The sequence below is a fragment of the Dipteris shenzhenensis genome, chromosome 29 (assembly GCF_047967505.1).
Source record: "Dipteris shenzhenensis isolate YYH24624 ecotype China chromosome 29, Dip_SZ_1.0, whole genome shotgun sequence".
Classification (NCBI taxonomy): Eukaryota; Viridiplantae; Streptophyta; class Polypodiopsida; order Gleicheniales; family Dipteridaceae; genus Dipteris; species Dipteris shenzhenensis.
The window spans coordinates 32,240,747-32,262,277 of NC_141624.1; the positions used below are offsets into that span (position 1 = coordinate 32,240,747).

General features: G+C 45.9%; 1 protein-coding gene across 2 annotated transcripts in view; it reads left to right on the forward strand.

Moving 5' to 3' along the window:
• The window catches only part of LOC147882717 (phototropin-2-like), a 132,106-nt gene that overhangs the window by 95,126 nt on the left and 15,449 nt on the right, over nt 1–21,531 (forward strand). The window contains exons 15-19 of one of the 2 annotated variants that reach the window (XM_087400258.1): nt 9,122–9,225; nt 9,467–9,516; nt 9,637–9,743; nt 10,239–10,385; nt 10,712–10,763. In XM_087400258.1, the coding sequence (XP_087256384.1) occupies nt 9,122–9,225; nt 9,467–9,516; nt 9,637–9,743; nt 10,239–10,385; nt 10,712–10,763 (460 nt within the window). The remainder of the gene's footprint in view (nt 1–9,121; nt 9,226–9,466; nt 9,517–9,636; nt 9,744–10,238; nt 10,386–10,711; nt 10,764–21,531) is intronic. The other variant, XM_087400259.1, reaches the window with a different exon arrangement.

Below are 21,531 nucleotides of genomic sequence, written 5' to 3' on the forward strand. Positions count from 1 at the left end.
GAACAAAAGGCGAGAATGATAGCCAAGAACACTCTTTATTAAAGACGACAGTAGCTTATCCCTACGGGGCTTTTTGCCGAGATACAACAGAGAGGACGACTCTCATAAGCAAGAGTTGTTTTGGACAAAGAGACAATCATCTTCGCAGCTCGTCGGTTTTGTAGAAGCCATGCACCGGCATGCCACGTAGAATCCATGCAAGGTAAATTCCATCTCAACCAATGACTAATCACCCATATGACTAAAACGTCACACTAACCAATCAAAACTAACATGCAACGTTTCACCCCCTCCCATGAGGGCGTGACCATGCAACCAAACCCAACACAGCCTTCCAACTCATACAAATCAGCCGATTCTTTCCTTGAAGACCTATTGCAGCATCTCGATGTATTTTGGACAGCTGGTTTTGCATTTCAAAGCTGTCCTACTTCATTTCGAGGCAGCTGCCCGCCTTCACGCAATTCTCTTCAGTTATGACTTCTTTGTCTTCAAGTTCTATCCTTGTCGAGAAGTGTAAGGGGGAAGGTTTTCCCACATGGCAAACCAAGATGCAATTGCTGCTTATGCATGAAGGAGTTTGGGATGTTGTTGAGGATGACTAGGTTGAGCTGCTTGATCAACAACACCAAAAGATTTGGAAGCAGCAGAATTCTAAGGCCATTGCCCTCATTGGTCTTTGCTTAGCTGACTCTCTCATCCATCATGTTGATTTCAAGTCAACAGCTAAGTAGATTTGGAGTCGCCTCGAGACCTTCTTTGATAATAAAATCACTAACTCCAAAGTCTTTATGAAGGCCTGCATATCTTGGCCCACAAGGAAATGCAAAATGAGCATCCGTGAGCTGTTATGGTTTGTCATTTGCTACTGCATATTAATACTACCATCTAAAGCTTGTGGGAGCCAACACAATGGGATTTCCTCCTTAGGCACATTCAGTGCAAAATTGGGGGCTGTCCCTTTGTCACTGGAATTCTTTTTTATTGCATACTCTCACCTCTAAAATAGATTGATTGGGTTTCTCCAGATGGTAGCTCTTTGTGTGCTGAAAACATTCACTGGTCAAAAGCTTTCACTACTCCTCTGGCCTTGTAAAAGCCCAAACGCTCTTATTTTATATGGTCCAAGGGTATTTGTCTTGTGGCAGATGTATTGGATGACACATGTTCGGTGATGCCCTTTCCAATGGTGGCTCATCGTTTTGCTTTGGGGATGCATTATTACCCTTACTGGCATTTGCTTACTCAAATGCTTCAAGATTTTCAGCTGATACCTCCCTTTCAGCTTGAAAATCGCCTACGCGACTGGGCGCTTGTTTCAGACTTCACTGCTCAACGTCCTCTTCCTTTGATTTCTCCTATGGTTGCCAGCATATACAGGGCTCCCTTGCCTTTCCTCTGTTTTACAACTTGGGCAAACCATGTATGGTCTATGAGGCGCAAAAGGTGGTGGAGGGGTGGACTGCATCAACCCTTCTCCCTTTCAGCTTCAAAATCGCCTACACGACTGGGCGCTTGTTTTGGACTTCAATGCTCAGCGTCCTCTTCCTTTGATTTCTCTTATGGCTGCCAGCATATACAGGGCTCCCTTGCCTTTCCTTTGTTTTACAGGTTGGGCAAACCATGTGTGGTTTATGGGGCGCAAAAGGTGGTGGAGGGTAGACTGTATCAACTCTAGAATTGCGAACTCCTTCGCTAATAGGTTTTTCTTTGGAGGATAGTTGTTGGTGTTTTTCCTTCTAGCATACTCTTGGCTCGACGGCATATTAGGCCGGCTACGTGTCATCGATGCTTAGCTACTTGAAAATCAGTGGCTCATATATTTTGGCATTGTTAAGATTTTCCTATATTTCTAGAAAGGATAATACATGTTCGCCTTTCAGCGGCTGTCTTTGGCAGGCTATTTTGGCTGTTTGGATTACACCCTGACCAGAAAGGATATGATATTTTCTTTTTCTGGGTTCACTATTGGGCCTTATGGACTCTTCGGAAGGGCTGAAACCATTCGTGGGTTCCTTCTCTAAACAATTTCTCTTTTTTTCGAACGTCTCTCAAGCAGTCCTTTTATGAATGTTTGCATGCGGGCCAGTTGGATTACTCTGAGTACCAGACATACATGCAAGTTTTCTAAAGCTGTAATTGCTCTCCTCCTTGGAGACCACTTGTATTAATATCATTATCTGGATTTCACCAAAAAGTGTGTGTGTGTGAGTGGAACAAGTCAATGCTCTCCCCCTTCCTCTTGCGCATCGCTCAGCCTACGTGAGAGAGAGAGAGCAGAGTCATTGGCTAGGTTCACGTGTGTGACAGACAGTAGAACGGATTAAGCCATTGCTCCCCCCTTCACACTGCGTCTTGCTCAGCCCGCGTCCTGCTGATCCTAAACCTTGTTTTGCCCCTCTGTTTCGCCTCAGGTTTAGACCCCCCTGGGCTGTGTGTAGGCTGTCTCTAGGTTCTGCATGGATGGCGATTGCTTCTTGGCGCTTCTCTCTTTGCTTTGCCGTTGGAAGTTGTTTCCCTGAGGGTGTGTGTGTGGATTCCGTTTTTATGTAAGTACTCTTCCTTCTCGTTTTTTACTGTTGCTATTTCGTCTGATGTATGTCTTCTTTTCATATGTTCCACAGGGGGGGGGGTTGTGATGGCAAGCTCCCAAGTGGGAAAAACTTTTGTTTCCAAAAATAAAAAACAAAAGTAGGTTGTAGGTCAGGATGACCCCGCTCAATATTCTCATGAAGCTCAGCTTGTGTATGAGGTTCGGCATGAAGGTTAGAGTACTTATTAATGGCATAGTTGGTCCTATACAAGAAGATGCCAAGAATGCTGTTATAGTTATTTTTCCAAGTCGCATGCTTGTGGCAACTATAGAAATTTGGGAGGATGTTTTATGCAAAAGGTACACTATGTATAATGTGGCACGAGTTATTTTCGAAGTTATTATGACGGATAAGTAGCATAAGCAGATGCTTTTAGAACATTCTCCTTGGTATTATGGGCAACAGATGGTGCATGTTCTCCCATGGTCTCCTTGGTATTATGGGCAACAGATGGTGCATGTTCTCCCTTGGTACGAGATTACCCATCCCTCATTAGGTACCGATGCCCAATGCTCGGTCCGGGTAGAAGTAGTGGACTTCCCTCAATGCCTGGCAAAACTTTTGCCCAAAATGGCTGCTTCATTAGGCAAGGTGGTTTGCCCTGCCAGGCAAAATGGAAATACTCCAATTATGTTGCCCCTTCTGTCTGAAGACTTGGAAGCTCCATTCACGGATACAAGCTAAAAGATGCCATTAGATCCTCTGGTAAATGGAAATCCCCTGGTTGTGATGGCCTTACGGTGGAATTCTTCTTGGAATAGTAGAATGATCTATCCCCTGCTCTGCTGTTCATGATTAACAAGATTTGGAACTCTTAGTGTTTGCCTGCCAGAGATGGATAAAAGGGCTCCTCATACTATTTCCTAAAAAACAATTGTCTCAAACTTTTGTGGATTGGAGGCTGATCACTCTTATGCTGGTCATTTATAAATTGGTCGCTCGCATTAAGGATTGTATGCTGCTTAGTATGGTTTTGTCCCACGTAGGCATATTACAGACAATATAGCAAATGCTTATGTGGGAATTGAATATGCAAAATATATGCAGCAATATGTTCTTATAATGCAGATGGATTTTGCAAAGGCATTTAACAAACTGTTTGTGGATTTCTTTGGATTTCTTTTCATTCTCACCCTTCTTGAGGCATGCTCCACCATTTCGTTGTAACCAAAGTGAACAACTCCTTGTTGAAGCTCTTCTAGGACCCTTTTTGAATCTTTTGGATGTGACATCACTAGTTGAGAATGTATCTTGGTGCTTCTATAGGTTTGCTTTGCTATTTGCTTCTACAAAGCCTATGAAAAATTCACAAGGTTTTGTATTCCCTCCTTCCCTCTTTCATTTCATGATTTAATCATCACCCCTAGGCAAGCAGACTTGGCAAGCCCTCTCCAGAGTTTATTCCGTTGTGATATGTACATTACTGACTCTTAAACTACTACAGATGTACGCATGTGGTGTGCATATGTGTGCATGTGTAAGGTCATATATTTTACAATGGTTCAATTGCTAGGAGGGAAGGCCATAGTAGAGTTTGATGGTCTAACATCTTGTTATCAACCATAAGGTCAAGAGACACTCTTTTTTTCTTTTTTATGTGTGCATGCATTTGTACATGCATGCGTGCATATGTGTGTGTGTGTGTGAGCGACGGTGAGCTCCTCTGCTCCCCCGCTTTGCCCTGTTGCTGGCCTCCCACCATTTACCTCTGCTCTTTCCCCTTCCAGACCTCTCCCGTTCCCTTCCGCACAGCCACAGTTGCCTGTCCCCTCCCTGCTGCATTCCGTACAGCCTCTTCCGCAGTCCGTACAGCCTCAGTCCCTCCCGTTCCTTTCTGTGCAGCCTCAGCTGCTGTCTGTCCCCTCCCCGCTGCTGCAGCCCGTACAGCCTCTCCTGCAGTCCGTACAGCCTCCGTCCATTCCATTTTCCGTACAGCTCTCATTCTCTTCTTTTCCCATCCCTCTGCTGTGTGTACACAGCCCGTTGCAGCCTGTGTCCACCTGTTCCTTCTCTTTCTGAGAGCTCTCCTTCTCTTGCCCTTCACTATGTTCGCAAGAAGAAAAGAGGCTCTCTGTCTTCGTTGATTTCTGAAGGGGTGAAGGCAACCAAGTTTGATTCTTCGGCCTTCCCCTCTTCCTTGCTTTAGAAAGATCTGCTTTGTCAACTGTGTGATGATTCAATGCTTTTGCCCTCCACACTAGACTTTCTTTATGCCGATCTCTCCCCCTTGAACCCTTGCTTCAAAGCATTCGCCAGGAACAACAGCTTGGTGTTTGTTTATATTTTATGGGGAGAGTCATGACAGGGTCCAATTTACAAGCCTGGTCTTCGGCTGCAATGGGTGCTAGCAAGATTACATCTTATGTCTTCTTGGGAGTGGGATTTTATTTTGCGCGTTGTGCTTTTGTGGACACTGTTTTCCACTTACTTTGGGTGGAGTACATGGGGCAGGGCATTTTGCGGTTACTATGCCTTGGCATCCTTTATTTGACCCAGCCCGATCACTCCTTAGCTTTTGTCCTATTTGGATTACTCTCAAAGATTTGCCGGTTCCTCTTTTTCAGCATGTGCTCTCTCTGGCAGCTCTGCTAGGCCGTGTTCTTTTCATTCCCAAGCAGGGTTTTCTTGGTCACAAGTAGAGATATATAGGTGTGTTTTTTGGGATATGGAGCAATTGATTCCTTCATGCTTGGAAGTGAATTTTGGACTTCCTCACCCTCTCCGGATTCCACTTCGTTTTGCCTCCTTTCCTAATGCTTGTTATAAATGTCGACAATTGGGACATTTTGCTAGAGTATTCCCTTCTCCATGCTCTTCAGCTTCAGCTTGCAAGCCTTCTGATCCTCCTGCTCTAGTTCCTCCAGTTCCTATCTCTTCTTCTACCATACAGGAAGTCGTGCATTTTGCTAAACCCTCTAAAGTTTGGAGAAGAGTTCAGGTAGACACGGCGGTTAAAGATTCCAATCCTTTTGCTGTGTGTGTATGTGTGTGTGTATAGAAATGCATGCATACATATGTACGTGCACGTGAGATATACCTTCAAGTTTGTTGTACTTTTAAACCAATGATTGATCACATTGTCATAGTAGCTAGTCCTTGCTATGCATGATGGAGTTTATGGTTTTCAACCTTATGAGTGACGATCATGAGATTGAAAGTGTAGTATGTTGTATTTTTAGAGGATGAGTTTTGGCTTGTTCTTGGATAAGGTATATGCTTCTACCGTATTAGCGGACATGCAAATTTCACCTTGTGAAGTTTTTGTCGATGTTGCGGCCTGCTAATTTTGTGTTAATTCTTTCTATCTTAAGTGGTGCATTGCCCTACCAGCTAGATTTAGATGCTCGTCTGGGAGAGACTAAAATGAAATCGTTTAGTCTTCACAAGCAGTTGTAGCTTGAATGAAGAGATATTGGACTACTTTTGATTAGCCTTATGCTTTAGTGCTAGCCTTCGTCATGGCTGAGTTTACCCTTCACCTCTGGAGTGCCACTAGAAACTCAGTACGAAGACTTTGGATAAATGGTTGCTCAAGTATGTGTGGGTGTGTGGATTTGTATGTGTGAGAGCATATGTTTATACTATGGTCTACACCCACTGTTGTACGCTGACGACATCAGTGGAGATGTCATAGTAGCTAGTCCCTGCTATGTGTGATGGACTTTATGGTTTTTAACCTTATAATTGGCTATCATGAGATTTAAATTGCACTATGTTGTGTTTTTTGAGGATGAGTTTTGGCATTGTTCCTGGATTCATCTAGGTATATATTGATCACATTGTCCTTGTAGTGGCTCAATTATTCTGCATGTGCCCAAGTTTTGTTTGGGAGACATTATTACCTTTTCTCCATAGGCATGTATGACGTTGGCTGGCATTACTCCCCAGACTGACAGTTTGTAAGGAGGACATTGAGGAAGATGCTCTGAAGTAGGGCCACGTGGGCTGAGGAAGAGGAAACCATGGGAGCTGAGGATGTAGTGGCTGCCACATGGGCAGCATCTAAAAGCTCATGCAGGACTGCTGACAGGTCCAAATTGGTGGGCAGAAGGGCCCACAAGTAGGGTTGCAGATGGGCCTGGAATAGGCATTATAGAGGATCGGTCTGTTTAACAGAATGGTCTGCCAGATCTGGCTGCTGTCTCGCCCTATATAAAGGCCCCTATTGGGAGAAGAAGAGCCGGGAGGGGTGGGGGGGAGGGTTCCTTAGCAATTCACTAGTGCCTCTCGTTTGGCTGCTGGGAATGGCAGGAAGGAGGTCTAGGGATCCACTCAGTAATCTGCTCCCTTGACTGCAGGTCTTCATAGGAGGAAGAGCTGCATGAGAGGAGTTGTTCTACGGAGGTAGAAGGCAGTACACGAAGTGCCTACAGTCCACATCTAGGCAGCACACAGGCTGCTTGACGGTGGAAAAGTGAGCACAACATTTTGTATTAGGGTTTACGTTATTTTTGCAACATATTCTACATGATTTGGTTGTTCTACTATACATACATGATCTTAGTATGTGTCTGTGATTTACTTCTGTGCCACAAGAGATGGAGCGAGAATTTTTTAATGCATTGTGTGAACTCTGCCTTAAAGTCTTCCTCTGCAGGAGTTGGTTACAGCAAGAGGCTCTCTATTTCCTGACAAATCTAATAGTAGACATGTGGAAGGTGGTGGTATAAACACCGTGCAAAAGGCTATGACATTTTTCTAAGTGCAGTTTTTCTATCCTGACCATCTTTCTGCTCCCAGGTGGAGGGGAGGGAGCGCAACTCTTGCATTTTGCTGCAAGGGTTTCATAGAGGAACCCAAGGTCGATAGCCCCAGTCAGTTCCATTCTTCACAGGGACCTGTTGGTTTTCCTGTTCTACCCTTGGTGAGTAGGGGTGTGCCTTGTTTAATCCTCTGCTCTAGGGGGCAGTGGCCTTCCAACTGTCAGTCCTTGATGCCCTGGCAACCGAGCTGGTAATAAGTGCCTTGGGTGCCCACACACCCTTGGTGGAAGCACTATAAAAATGCATATACCAAGCCATGGCCAACAAGACCTCATTAAACAACACTTGAAGAGTTTCACTGAACTCAAGTACAATAGTTTACAACACATGCACTCGAGGGCTGCACCCTAGGTATTTCGTAGTCTGACCTCTGCGGATCTATCTAAAGCCAAGGGACTCACCTAAGTGAGAGTCCTCTTTCTCAGTTTAGAAACCCACTAATTGGTGCCAGTAGAACCACCCCTAAGAGAAACAAGTCAGGAGTAGCATCCCTACCAACTCAGCCTCCTGCTATCTGAGAAACTTCCTCATGGGAGGGGAGTGTGCATCAGCTGTTTTATACCAGTGCAATGTTTTTATTCTCCATCGAGGTTGCATGCATGGAAGAGATGATCCTGCCAGGGATTGCCCTGGTATTCTGCCAAACGATCTTTAGTGAGGTCTACACTGCCAGGCCCTCATTATGAAGAAAGTCAGTTGGATACGATGTCTTTAACAGAAGTGATGGGCCTGACTAATAGTTAAGCTCTGATGGCAGTTCACCCAACTGCTCTGGAAATTGGGCATCTTGGTAAAAGGAGGCGGCATTATACCCATCTGGTCTATAAAGGGTAAGTGAGGACACAGCCAGCTTGCAAGCAATTATGGCCACCATCAACCAGGCAGCTCAACCTCCCAATTTGGTCAGGTTTGGAATACCAACCAGGATCTTTAGACATGGCTCATAAGGAACTGCCAATGAGCTTCACAGATACTGGTTGAGTTTCTGTTCAAAAGCATGCCCAGCCTGCCTCAACAATGCTTATATAAAGACAATTTGGCTAGTTATTAAAGGCAGAAGTTTCACAGATCTGTCAGTTAATAGGGCACCCATCCAAGTGGGTTGCAATTTGATAGTTGTTGTTCAACTTCAGCAGGCAAATTGTGGGCAATTCTAGGCACTAAATTTAAGTAGGGAGCTGACCCCAGTGGATTGAGGTGATCCAAGGCATGCCAACGCAAATAGGAGACAGTGAACCCAGGCTTTACAGGTGCTCCATTTCAAAGTCCAAGCTTATGATTTATGATTTGAACATGAAAGCCCATCTTTTTCCATCCTTATTGGTGTAATCAGTGCATATAGGGGATGAATAAAAAGGATGCATCTGGTATTGTTGCTTTGGTAGATACCTGGTCTTGAAAGGTGTAGTGTATTGTCATGCAATGTACCAGGGTAGAAAAGCTCGAATTAACTAATGTAATTCTCTTCAAGACTGAGCCTGTAACAATTTACCTGAAGTCAATTTGATATTATATGAAGAAGCTTTTGGTCAAATGCCTAATATCATGAATCATTATCCTTGTCAATGCAGTATCTGGAATACTTTTGAGATTGTTAACGAACTTCTGTGATATTGATGAACTCATGCACTGGGTTTGATAATATATTGAGCAGCATTTTAGTCAAATGCCTAGCATCAGGAATCATTTTTTGTTATCAGTGCAGTATCTCGAATACTTTGAGGTTCTTAATGAACTCATGTGATGAACTAATGAATTTTGCAGACAAAAACGCATGTATGCCTGATCACAGACTTTTGTCCTGGCGGAGAGCTTTTCTTGCTTTTGGATAGACAGCCATTGAAAGTGTTTCGTGAAGAAGCTGCAAAGTAAAAATTTCTGGCTTTGACAAAAGTTTCTCATGCACTCTGTTAACATTGCGTGCATTATATATATTACTGCATACCAGTTCACAAAGCACTTGTGTGATAACCATTTTTGGCATTTCTTTTCCCAGTAATGAATATGCTCCCCTTTTGCAAAACCTTAACATGACACCCCCCCCTCTTTTCCCCCTCTCTTCCCCCCTTTCTTTTTGAGAAGCAGATTTACAAGCATTTGGATTTGCAGGTTTTATGTTGCAGAAATAGTTGTTGCTCTTGAGTACCTTCATTGTCAGGGTAGGTGATCTTATAATGTCTTTCATACTAAAATAATCTTTTCTGGTTACAAGCTATTTAAATTGGGGGGGGAAAAGGCTTAGAACAAAAATTTTAGTTTGTGCATTACTTTGGGAACAGGTATAGTTTACAGAGATCTCAAACCTGAAAATGTCCTGCTACAAAAGAACGGTCATATTATACTCACTGACTTCGACCTTTCATTCATCACCTCATGCCAACCACAGGTATGTTGTTGCAAACTGAGTCCTTTTTAACCTTTCACTTGTCTAGACTCTAGATCGTGCAAAGTTGTCCTATAGACTCCGATCATATGACAGGGACTTATCTTTTGAGATTCATTGCTATTGAACATTTAAAAGGCTACCTTGCTCATCACTGTGGCTGATCTCTTCCAGAGTTTCTGATAATGGAATAGATTTTTTGAACATTTTGATTGCTTGCGATGCATAGGCCACCAGACTGCTAATGAGGTTAATGAGTTCAAAATATAAATTCATACCTGACAGTAGTATAAAATTTTGCATGAATAACTACAAAAGGTGTGCCTGCCAAATTAATTGCATAAGTGAGGGAAGATTTGTAACAATGCAATGGATGCTGCCATAGTTTCTAATCTAACATGAAATGGTCTCTATGGAGGGACACTTTAGGCGTTTCATTTGAAAGTTTCTTCTGGATTGATAGCTTCGGTGTTTAGCGGCTTATCTTTGCTCTATAAGGCTTTGTTGGGGCGTCTGCAGCTTATTAGACCTGCCAGACCACTAGGAAAGCGCAGAAAGCACAAACCTGTCCCTCCACCCTTTTTTGTGGCAGAGCCGGGCACGTCTTCCAATTCATTTGTGGGCACAGAGGAGTATATTGCACCGGTGAGGACTCCAACCATAGTTGTAACTTGTCTCATTAGAATCTGGTGTTGTCACCATAAACATTACAGTTCTGATAGCAGTCTTCAATTGTTTTGCTTGCCAAATAGTCTCTGAATACCTTTTTATGGCACTGTTCTGTTTTAAATTGAGACAGTCTGATTGGCTTAAAGCATTAATTTTAATATTTCAAATTACAAGTTTTGGAACTGCCAAACTATCCACATAATTAAGCCCAATTCATGTCTTTTAACTGCTGGATGTTCAACTTGAAGTTACATAAAGGTGATGCCCTGCAGAAAAACTGAATTTTTTCTCTTCTGCTTCAGGAGGTCATTACGGGTGCAGGTCACAGTAGTGCTGTTGATTGGTGGGCTGTAGGTATGTTTTTTTTGTAGTTCTTGGAGAGAGATCCTTACACATACATTAAGAAATCTGCTTTAATTGATCATTGAAATTTTCCCATACATATTGGTTTCATTTTTCAGTCTTTCCCCCTAAAATGGTTATGAACCTCGGTTCTGGCACTTTCTTTCAAGCTCAACAGACTCTTTTTGTGTATCTTCTCTTCTTTTGTTATGAAGTCCAATTCTTTGCCTGTTTGCTACGACTTGATAACTATCAGTTGATTTCTCAAGTTGCGTTATGCGATTGTGTGCGGTTGAAATAATTTTCCTTTCCTCCCAGCCTCGGCAACGGAGTTTCTTTCATCCCAAAAGCTATTCAGTTTATTACATGGACAGCTCAATGAGTCCCCCCCAATGTCCTATATGGTTCATGCCAAAGTGGTTTGCTTGTCACTTGTCATGCATATGCGCGTTTTCCTTTTCACAATTTAATACTCTAGTCATTTTTTACCCTAGGCACAAGGTTTTTGTGTTGAATTTTGATATCACTAGATGGTTTAACTGCTACGTGGCAGTCGGACAGTACAGCAGACCAAACCCAGGTCGGTGCAGGCAAGGGGTCTGCTAGCCCTGGTCGGCCAGTTTTAGGGGCCCTGGGGGCCTATGTAAGGCAGGCCCCAAGGGCCTCATTCCTCATCCATTTCAGGCTTGAGTTTGGGCAGCAGTCCTCTGCCAAGAGCACCAGATCGGCAGCAGATAGGCCGGGCCAGACATCAGCAGATCTGCCCCTCAGCTGTGATTCCTACAGGGTTACCTATAGGCTCGGTATCATTCCAGATAGCAGCAGCCAAGGGTCTGCATCAGAGCAGCCCGCAGTCCACAGCTCTAAAGTGAGGGAGTTCCCTCCCTACAGTACCTTTTCCATTCCTTCGCAGCAAAGGCTTACCCAAAGGCTTACCCTTCCATACAGTCTTATTCTTTCAGTTGTATTAAGCTGCATTGGACTAACTTTTGCCTCTTCAGAGGCCTCTTATATTCCTCCTCAGGTTCTCACACTCACATCTCAGCTTCCACTTGTGTTTGCGAGTACATTATTCTTCAGTTCAGTCAGTAGTTATTGGGAGAGAGAGTGAGTTAGTCTTTCTCCCTGGTACATTGCTATCATAGCTTCAAAACAGCTTTTCTAAGATAGGGAGGTTTAGTCAAGGACAGCCATTGTATTTTGCCACATACAAGATCCGAAAAGGACATCAGGCATGCCAGTGACAAGTCCAACCCTAGTGGGAGGACGAAGTTGCTTCCCGTGCCCCTCCACCACCAATAGTTGGTCACAGAGATCCCGATGACAGTTTGCTATGGTAGCCATGATGCAGATGCAACAACAGTAGTCAGAGAGCCTTTTTACATGCATGATTTAGCTCCAAGAGGTGAGGGATGATCGTGAGCAGACAACCTAGGAGCATGAGCGAGCAACGTAAGAGGCAAAAGAAGAGCATGATTGCAAGGATCAAGAAGTTAGGGAGCTCAGAGAGGACACAGCACTGGAGGTGAAGGAACAAAGAAAGAAAGAAAGAAAGAAAGTTTATTAAAGTCTTCGGGAGTCCGTGAAGGTCTATGAGACTAAAGATAACTGATACAATGAGCATAACGGTGGCGGTCTCAAAACGGGCCAGCCAACCACTTCTACAAAAAAAGAGGTTATGAAGGACGGTGTGTCTAGTCCTACAAAATATGTGTCTACCTCCAGATGATACAAAAAAGAAGGGGGGGGCACCAAAAATGGGGCAGAGGGGGGAGATACAATATATATGTGCAGGTGGTGATCGTTAGAGACCAATCATAGAGGGGCCGTCAAATGGGAGGTCGAAAAAAACCCTGCGATAGATGATTGGCCTCTGACATCACGCGGCCTAGTCGAGCTCAGTCGTCGGGGGTGGCGGGTGGCCCTGTGGATGAGGGCAACGGTAACCCCGGTGGGGCGGGCAGAGAGCAGAGACGAGATGCCATGGACCTGGATGTGTGAGTCTATCCGCTGGCGCAGCTGTCGTGGCTCTGGCTCTCGCTCACATCCGCGTCGTCGGCTAGACTGAGGAGAGGTATCCTGTGACTGGAAGAAATAAGTGATGGGCCGCTGGGTGTCCTCACGTTGTGTGTGCTGCGGGTGTCGCCGTGCTCAGAGAGAGGTATCTCGGTAAGAAAGCGGCTAGGCATCGCTGATCCGGGAACTGCAGCATGTGTGGGAGGGGGCCGAATCCGTCGCGGAAGAGGCAGTGGTACCGCCCTCGAATGGCATAATAGATAGGACATCTGAAAGCAAAGTGCTCCTCCGACTCGATCTCCTGCAAGTCGCAAAGTGGGCAAAGGCGGCCCTCTCGTGGGATACCCTCTGCGCGTCCGCTCTCGATCCGTAATCGGTGTGACGAAACCCTAAACTGACCGAGGGAGATCCGGAGCGCATGTGGTAGATGAAGCTGTGTGTAACGCGGAGGTGTGATGAAGCCCTCCTGTGAGATCTGGAGGCAGTGTCGGCGGTAGAAGTCGAGCTTCAGAGGAAGCTCGGGGTGAAGAAACCATGTCCGCCAGGTGTGGAGCTGGAGCAGATCCGCTCGAATGAGCCGTTTGACCTCCTGGTCAGTGGGGGAGAGGGGAGATGGTGGAGCGTCGAGGATGTACTGAAAAGGAGGCAACCGGTCTAAGTCGAGGCCTAGTCGGGTGAACCAACTGGAAAGACGACTATACTAGCATCGCTGGTTCCTATCAACGGATAAGGCCATAGAGGAGGATAGGGCTAGCCAAGGTAGGCGGAGGCGACCGTCGGAGGAGGAGCTGAAATCCCTGACTCTGTGTAGATAAGTGATAGCCTGGAAAGCCGCATCGAGCTGTAGGGGTGAGCCGCCGAACTCTGCTAGAATGATTTGGTGTGGTACCGATGGTTTGCTGCGGATCATCCGAGCAAACATCAGTATCTGTAGGCGCTCGACTCGAGCCCACTCTGTGTCTGAAAGGTTGGCTCCCCACCACGGGCTATCGTACATGCTTGCTGGGCGGACCAAAGTATCAGAAAGGAGAGACTTGGTCCGCGGGTCCTGGAAGTGGGAGTGGTAGCATTGTCGCTCCAGCTTGGCAAGAGCGGCGTAGCCCCGGCTGATCCTGGCCTACATGGCCGGGCGCATCGTGAAGATCGGGCCTGAGAAGACAACGCCCAAGTATGTGTAAGAGTCAACTATCTCAACAGGGTCGCCGGCGAAGAGGAACTGCTCTCGGTGCATAGCGGGTCTGGAAGTGTTGAAGATCATCACCTTGGTTTTCACAAGGTTGACCTTCAAGTCATGTGTATCACAGAAGACCTGAAGTCCATCCAGGTGTCGCTGAAGACCAGTAGGAGAAGAGGATAGTAGTACTACATCGTCTGCGTATAGGAGAATCTGGATGACAGCCTCCGCAAGAATGGGATCAACACCTCCTCATTTCTCTACTCTGCCCAAGGGGAGACGAGGAAAGGGAGAGTGTTCCACAGCCCAGTAAAGCTTCATTTCTTGGGAAGCTCAGTTTTGTTACGTATGATTGTAAGACCGAACTCCTAGTGTTGATTTCTTGGCTCAACCAATTCGAAAGTTATTTCTCAGTTGTGCCTACGAAAGACAACGAGAGACAGTCACATGGTGGCACAAGTGGTAGGAGGACGAACTTTGAGTCACCTTATTATGGGTGGATGGAGTTCGTGAAAGATATCGGGACATGGTTTTTGCCACTACAATGGATAGATTGTTCTTTGAAATGCATCAAAGGGAGATGGAGACGGTGAACTATTATACCAACAGGTTTACATAGGTCTTCATTTAGCTACAGCAGGAAGACGTGAACTTGCCCAAAATTAGGAGCTCATGCACAAGGCTCAAGGATCCAAAGGAGCCCACAGAAACAAGTCCCAGGACTCAACCATGCCAAGAGATGTTGTGAAGAACTTTGGGAACGGACAGCAGAAGAACTATATGGCAAAGGATAGAAACAACGTCTGTGGCGGTTTCTTGGTAGCAACCTGAGCGACCTATGCTAAGGAGAATCAGTGTTTCCATTGTCATGTGGGCCACAAGAAAAGGATTGCCCGCACTACAAGAAACTCCAGGTTGAAGGAACTACATCAAGTGGTTCATCCACATCTTTAACTCCCACGAAGACAACTTTAGTGGTTATCAAGGAGATTGAAGATGAGTAGAAGGGGGAGCGTCACACATTTACCACTATTTTTCAGTTTTACGGCCAGATTGGTTGTCAGAAGGTCCGCATCCTTGCAGATTCAGGAAGTTTAGACGATATCAGCTCCACCAAATCCACCAACCAAGCCCAGTTGGCTGTCACTCTAACAGATTCCATTACCTTGAATGGCACGTTCGTGGGACAACAGGCAGAGAGCAACATGGAGGTCACTTCAGCCACTTTGAAGATCTCAAGGTGGTAGAAAGCCGGCCACTCAATGTCACACCAACTCAGGCAACAGATATCATCTTGGGAGTAGGATGGTGCCACCAATTTGAGGTACAACCTGACTACCAGCACTAGGGCTTGGATCTCATTCCTTGGCTTGAGGATAGTCTTCCTTGGCCTTTTAAAGATCCACTGATGTGAAAAAAATCTTTTTAATGGAAATGAATTGATTTTATTGCAAACACATTGGTCATACTGGTGCTGAAGCCCAATTTGCAAACACATTGGTCATACTAGTGTTGAAGCCAACTTTGCAAAGATTCACTCGTTAAGGATAAGGGAGAAATTAAAAAACTTAAAATTGTGAAATACTAATTCCAGAATAAATGTAATTAGAAGATTGATTAATGACAATAAAAAAAAGTTGAAAGAAACTTGGTCCCTCGAACAAGAGCTTGCTACATTGACTACGAAATGGATAATAAAAAGAACCCCTATCACCGACGAATAGGATCAAGGATATGCAAGCAATGGAGAGTTTGGCATATGGGTGGAGCAAGGAAGTTTAGAATGAAAGGTCTTAGGTATGCATTTTCTAACTATTCTGTAATTATGAAGCATTTCTCACAATCCTCACTAAGTAACTATTGTATTTTTCTTATCTCATCATCATGATTTTTGCCTTATGAATGAGGTTGTTAAAGAGAAGCATCCGACAAAATTTATGTGGTAAAGAGTGTAATTAAGAAGAGAGAATTCATTTCCATTCTTAGTGTGTGCATTGTAGACAAGGGTATTTAGTTGTTTATAATGTTTTTGTAAATGCAGTTTTTTTTCCCAAAAAAAAGACTTCTATTTGTTCTTATTGATCCTGGCACCAGATGCTAGGTAGTATAACTCAAGGGCACACTGAAATCTCTCTAAGGTTTCAACAGTGCCCTTTGTAAAAAGGACCTTGTTATCTGCAAACTCAGGGGCAGCTCCTTCTTCTGCCCTCGGCTGCATTCGTGCCCCCCTACGCCTTCGGTGTACTAGCCCGCAGCTAGGCAGGAGCTTGAGCCCCCCTTTTTGGGCTCCTGTGCTGCCCATGGCCCCTTGCCAGCCTGGCAAGACTCCCATCCTAGTGGTAGTGACTAGGAGGGTCACAACCCCCCTGTGGTGCAGCCCCCCTCCCCTTCATGGCGCACTGCCCGTGGGCAGGGAGTTGTCGCATCCTCGGAGTGTCACCTTCTCATAGGGCTCCAAGCTGACCCCCAAGTGCTTTTCAAGAGTTCCTCAGGTTCGAAACTCTTCCCCTGTAGGACAGCTTCGACTGATCTCTTCAGTTCTTCGCGCGCTTGTTCTCGGGGGGTGTCTAGGGGTTTTGCATGTAGATATGCTTTGGTGCTGTCCCTCTTGGAGCAGCCCACATCTCGCCTTTTGGCTGGCTGTGTTTTTCTGGTTTTTTTGGAGCCTCTTGGCAGTGGTTTTCAGTTGGCTGGGCCTTTTCCCCGTTGCTTGGAGCTCTATTTTCTGGTCCTCCTTAGCCAGCCCTCAGGGGACCTTCAACAGGGTCTTTCCTCTCGTAATCTATGCCTTTCTTTTTCCCTTCTCTTGCACTGCAGCATTGTGTTTTCTTCTAAAAAATCAAATCTTGGTGGTGACCATTGGTTTGGCCAGAGGGGCCCTCATGGCAGCACCCTCGACTCCCCAAGCCGTTAAGGTTCTTCTCTCCAAAGACAAACACCAGGTGAAGAAAGCCGTACAATCGGTAGGCAGGATAGTTGGCCTCATGCCAACTAGGATAGGCAGGATAGTTGGTCTCATGCCAACTTCTCTCCAACAATCGGTAGGTAGGATAGTTGGCCTCACGCCAACTAGGAGTCAGGTTCGTGAGTGGATCCCGGTGAGCTTATCATTGGATGGGGACCACATTAAGGTGTCACCATCTATGGCAGAGGGGTTTTTCATGTCCATTTGAATTCCCTCGTCGACACGAATTTGTCACTAGTGGTGGGTGGGCCGATCCTTTTGGCGCTCACCTTATTTACCCTATTCCTTGGTACCATGGTTTCATGGTTGATGATATGGAGTCGACCTGTCACATACCTCGCTTCCTTGTGACACTGTAATTTTAGGGACTCCCCAAGGAGTATAAGTCTATTCTACACTCCGTTGGGGGAGCCTTTGGCATGGTGCTAGAGTTGCCTCCATAGACGGCTGCTTCAGTGGTTGCACATGCTTAGGTTGTTGTGGAGTGTCGGGAGACCCTCCCAAAGGAGAGACACAGGATAGCGGCAAGTTTAGACAATGGATAGAGATTTGTTGTTTGTCAGGGCGATGTTTACGGTGCAAATAGATGGAACACCTGGCCATGGAATGCAGAAGAGGGAAGCGTAAGGAGGCCCCTTAGCCGCGCCTCGAGTAGTGTACTACTCCCCTAGACAAGTTAGCGGATGGAGTCCCTGACACGTTGGATAGAGCCTTCTAGAGGGGCTTGGAAAAGGGTGAAGCGGAAGAAACCTAGCAAAAACACCCCAAATTAGAGAAGAGGTAGTAGGAGCGGAAAAGGATAGAGCAAGAGGCCTCTTCTCAGTCACATGTGAAGCAATCCCCTTGTTAGCCTAAGGGAAAGCAGTCAGAGGTGCCAAGAGTGAGCCACCCTATTAAGCAAGGGGTAGTTAGAGGGGGATGGATTCAGGGCTGCCTTGGAGGCATAGAGGCTGCGGACTAGCCAAGTGGGTTCGGGGCTGCATTCACCTGCCCCTAGGCTTGTTTTGGGGCTGCCAACATGCCTTCATACAGGCGCATAGGTGGCACCCTTGTCGGGGGATCAACAGGCTCCCAACCATGGTCAAACACCCGACCAGCAGGTTGGGTAGAACCCGACCTTGGGTAGGCCAGTTAGGCTGGTGAGGGGGCCCTATAAATAGGGCTCCCCTCATTGTATCTCATCACTTGCACAAGGTTTTCTACCAGTAGTAGAGGCATTTTCTCCGGAGTCCTTGTGCAGTTCTCTCTCTCTCTCTCTCTCTCTCTCTCTCTCTCTCTCTCTCTTTTCGTCAATGCAATGGTAAGGTCTTTTATTTTCCTAAGCTGTACTCCTTACGTGAGTGATCATATAAAGCACATGACGGTGGCATAAAGTATCTGGGAGCATTTGGTGTCCTATACAATAAAACCTCCCATGAAGAGGGTCTCTTGGAAGTTCAGATGAGGTTGTTGAATCCCACAAAGTCTTGATCGATGTGGGAGCACATCAAGAAGTTCCAAAAGCTTCAACAAGAGATTCTCTAAACGGGGAAGTAGGGCACATTTGAGAACATGGCCATAACGTTGCTATCCCACTTGTCTTTCCGATACTGTGCCTTTTATTCATCCGTGACTACCAGTGGAAAGATGAATATGTTGATTTGGGAAGGGCTGGTCCCGAAGGTGCCTCGATCAGGAGGAGAGATTTCAGGGTTCCTGGCAGCAGCTCGGAGGCTTTGGCTTCTTCACAGAAGGGAAGAGACCAAGAAAGGAGGTCTTCTTCCAACCAGAAAGAGATGCAGAGAAAGACCACTAAGGGCCGAACGTTTGTGCAATCATTGTGGCTAGAAATGTCACTTTTGGAGGAGGTGCCCTCTACAGATAGCCAGTAAGGTTACCGGTTTCTCTTTCGCAGTCATTACTTCGGCCTTAGTCCATATTGAGATTCTCGATTCTTTGGCATCTCCCGTTGGAGAGGGTGTTGCACTTTAGGCAGCAGACTCTAGGACCTAGATGGTCGATAGTGGCGCATCTCGCAATATGGGCCCATCCTCGGCTGGTTTCAAGAATCTTGAGGTTTTAGGGGGGGACATTTGCATGGCGACAATGCGACCATCAAAGTTTGTGGCGAAGCCAGTCTCGACATCATTCATGATGGTAGAGGGGAGATGCACTCCTCGAAGGTACTGTTTGTTTACTTCCTTGGTTTCAATCTGTTGTTAGCATATGAGATCTGCAGGCTTGGCACAACTGTTCTATTCGATATATGACTTTGTGGAGGTCAAGGATAAAGCAACCGTCCAAGTAGTTCACACTGCTATGGTGGATCATGGTATCTATACTTTGTCAGATTTCTCTTCGTCCAAGTAGTTCACACTGGTGGATCATGGTATCTATACTTTGTCAGATTTCTCTTCGATCCACGATGACCCCTCGAGGTGATTTGTGGAACTTTTGATTTGGTTTCCTGAATGTGGAAGCACTGCACTGGGCTGCCTGGGAATAGATGGTTCTTCGTTTACTTGATGTGGGCAGCAAGCATGGTCAGTGTCGTTCTTGTATACGAGGGAAGCAACATTAGATAGGGCTTTCCGAAGTAGGCTTCATGGCAGGCTTCTACACCTTTGGAGATGGTTTACATGGATCTCTATGAACCTATGGCAGTTCCTAGTCTTGGAGGTGCATTATACTTCATGCTGTTGGTTGATGATTTCAGCAGGTTTATGTGTATTTATTTCCTAGCTCAAAAGGCCTTGGGTCTATTCTCGGTTCCGGGAGTGGTGTGCTCTTGTGGAGAATGAGTCTGGTCTGACTGTGAAAACCCTAAGGTCTGATAAAGGTGGAGAGTTCTCTTCCCATGCCTTTGATGAGTTTTGTGTAACGAAGGGCAACATGCAGGAATTTGCCAACACAAGAATCGCCTCTGAAGCAGGGGTAGTTGAGAGGAAGTTTAGGATCGTGATGGAAATATCTAGGATCATGCTGGCGCATCGTGAGGTTCCTCGGTTCCTCTGGCCAAAGGCAACAGCTATGACTATCCATTTCCTTATCGTTCTACGACCTCTACTATTCCGAAGGTCAGGCGTACTTTGGGAAGAACCTGATGTGTCTGATTTTTGTGTATTTTGATGTGTGGTCTTTGTCCACATTCCCAAGAAACAAAGGAGGAAGATGGATGTTAAATCTACCCAAATGATTTTTGTAGGTTACAACTAGTCATTAGGTTATAGGTTGCATGATCCCTTGAGGCCAGAGATTGTTCTCAGTAGGAATGTTGTTTCGACGAACAGATTTTGTCTAGTGTGATTGAGGAGCCACCCATCCTTGGAGAGCCAATCGATGGCAAAATAGTCAAGATGATGACACACCTCCTCTGGCTGCAGGGGTGAGTTTAGGGTGAGGTCCTTAGAGAGAACCTCGGTGGTTGATTGAAACTCTTTGTGACTTTGGAGTAATAGATATTCCAGGATGGAGTGATTCAGACTGGGGAGGAGAAATAGACATTGATCGTTCGACCACGGGCTAGTGCTCTACCCTCAGCTCAGCAATAGTCGCATGGAGCAGTAAAAGGCAACCCACCGTAGCCTTGTCTTTGACCGAGGCTGTGCTCGGGCTGCTTGTTCTACTACATGTGAGGCAGTTAGGCTTCGTAGGCTACTTGGGGAGATTGGGTTCCGTAGAAGTCCTCGACCGCCATCCATAGTGACAATCAAAGCTGTATCGCTCTTGCTCGAAAACCTGTTTTCCATGCATGGACAAATCAATAGAGATACAGTTCCACTATGTCTAGGAGAAGGTGCTCATGGATGTGATCTAGCTCATCTTCTGTAAGATGGAGGGCAACAAGGTAGACCTCTTCACCAAGCCCTTGGCATAGCAATTGCTTGGAGATCATTCGAGCTCCTTGAGGTTGATCCATGATCCGGGATTTGAGAGGGGGCGTTAGTGGTAGCATCTCTTGTATCATAGAGTGAGGGCCATTGTTCTGGGTATGCTCGTCCACGAGAGGATGGACTCAGGGCTGCCTTGGATGCCAACAGCATAGGGGGTTCAGGCCTGCATTCACCTGCCTCCGGGCTCGTTTCGGGGCTGCCAACAGGCCACCATGTAGGCTCATAGATGGCGCCCTGGTTGGGGGTCAACTGGGCTCCCAACCGTGGTCAGACACTTGACTAGCAAGTCGGGCAGGTTCCAATGGGTCAGACAGGCTTACCCCTTGGGTCAGCCAGTAAGGCTGGTGAGGAGGCCCTCTAAATAGGGCTCCTCCCCTCATTGTTTCTCATTACCACTCGCACAGGCAGTTGTAGAGACATTTTCACTCGAGTTCTTGTGCAGTTCTCTCTCTCTCTCTCTCTCTCCATTTCAGTTGGTAGTGTGTGTGCCCTCTTTTCTTTTCAAGATTCCGCTGCACTTGCACAAAATCATCCTCTTAAGTCACAACACATAGCGTAGTTTCAATATCGTGATAGTCACTGACATGATTGAAAACCATAAATTCCATCAGGCATAGCAGGAGGTCTACCTACGATGACATCCCCTCTGACATCATCGGCTAGGATTAAGCCATCAATCTATGATGGCGGTGAATCTTCTCTGCCACCATATAGAGGTAGGGTTTTGGTTGCATCATTCCCTTATGCAGTACA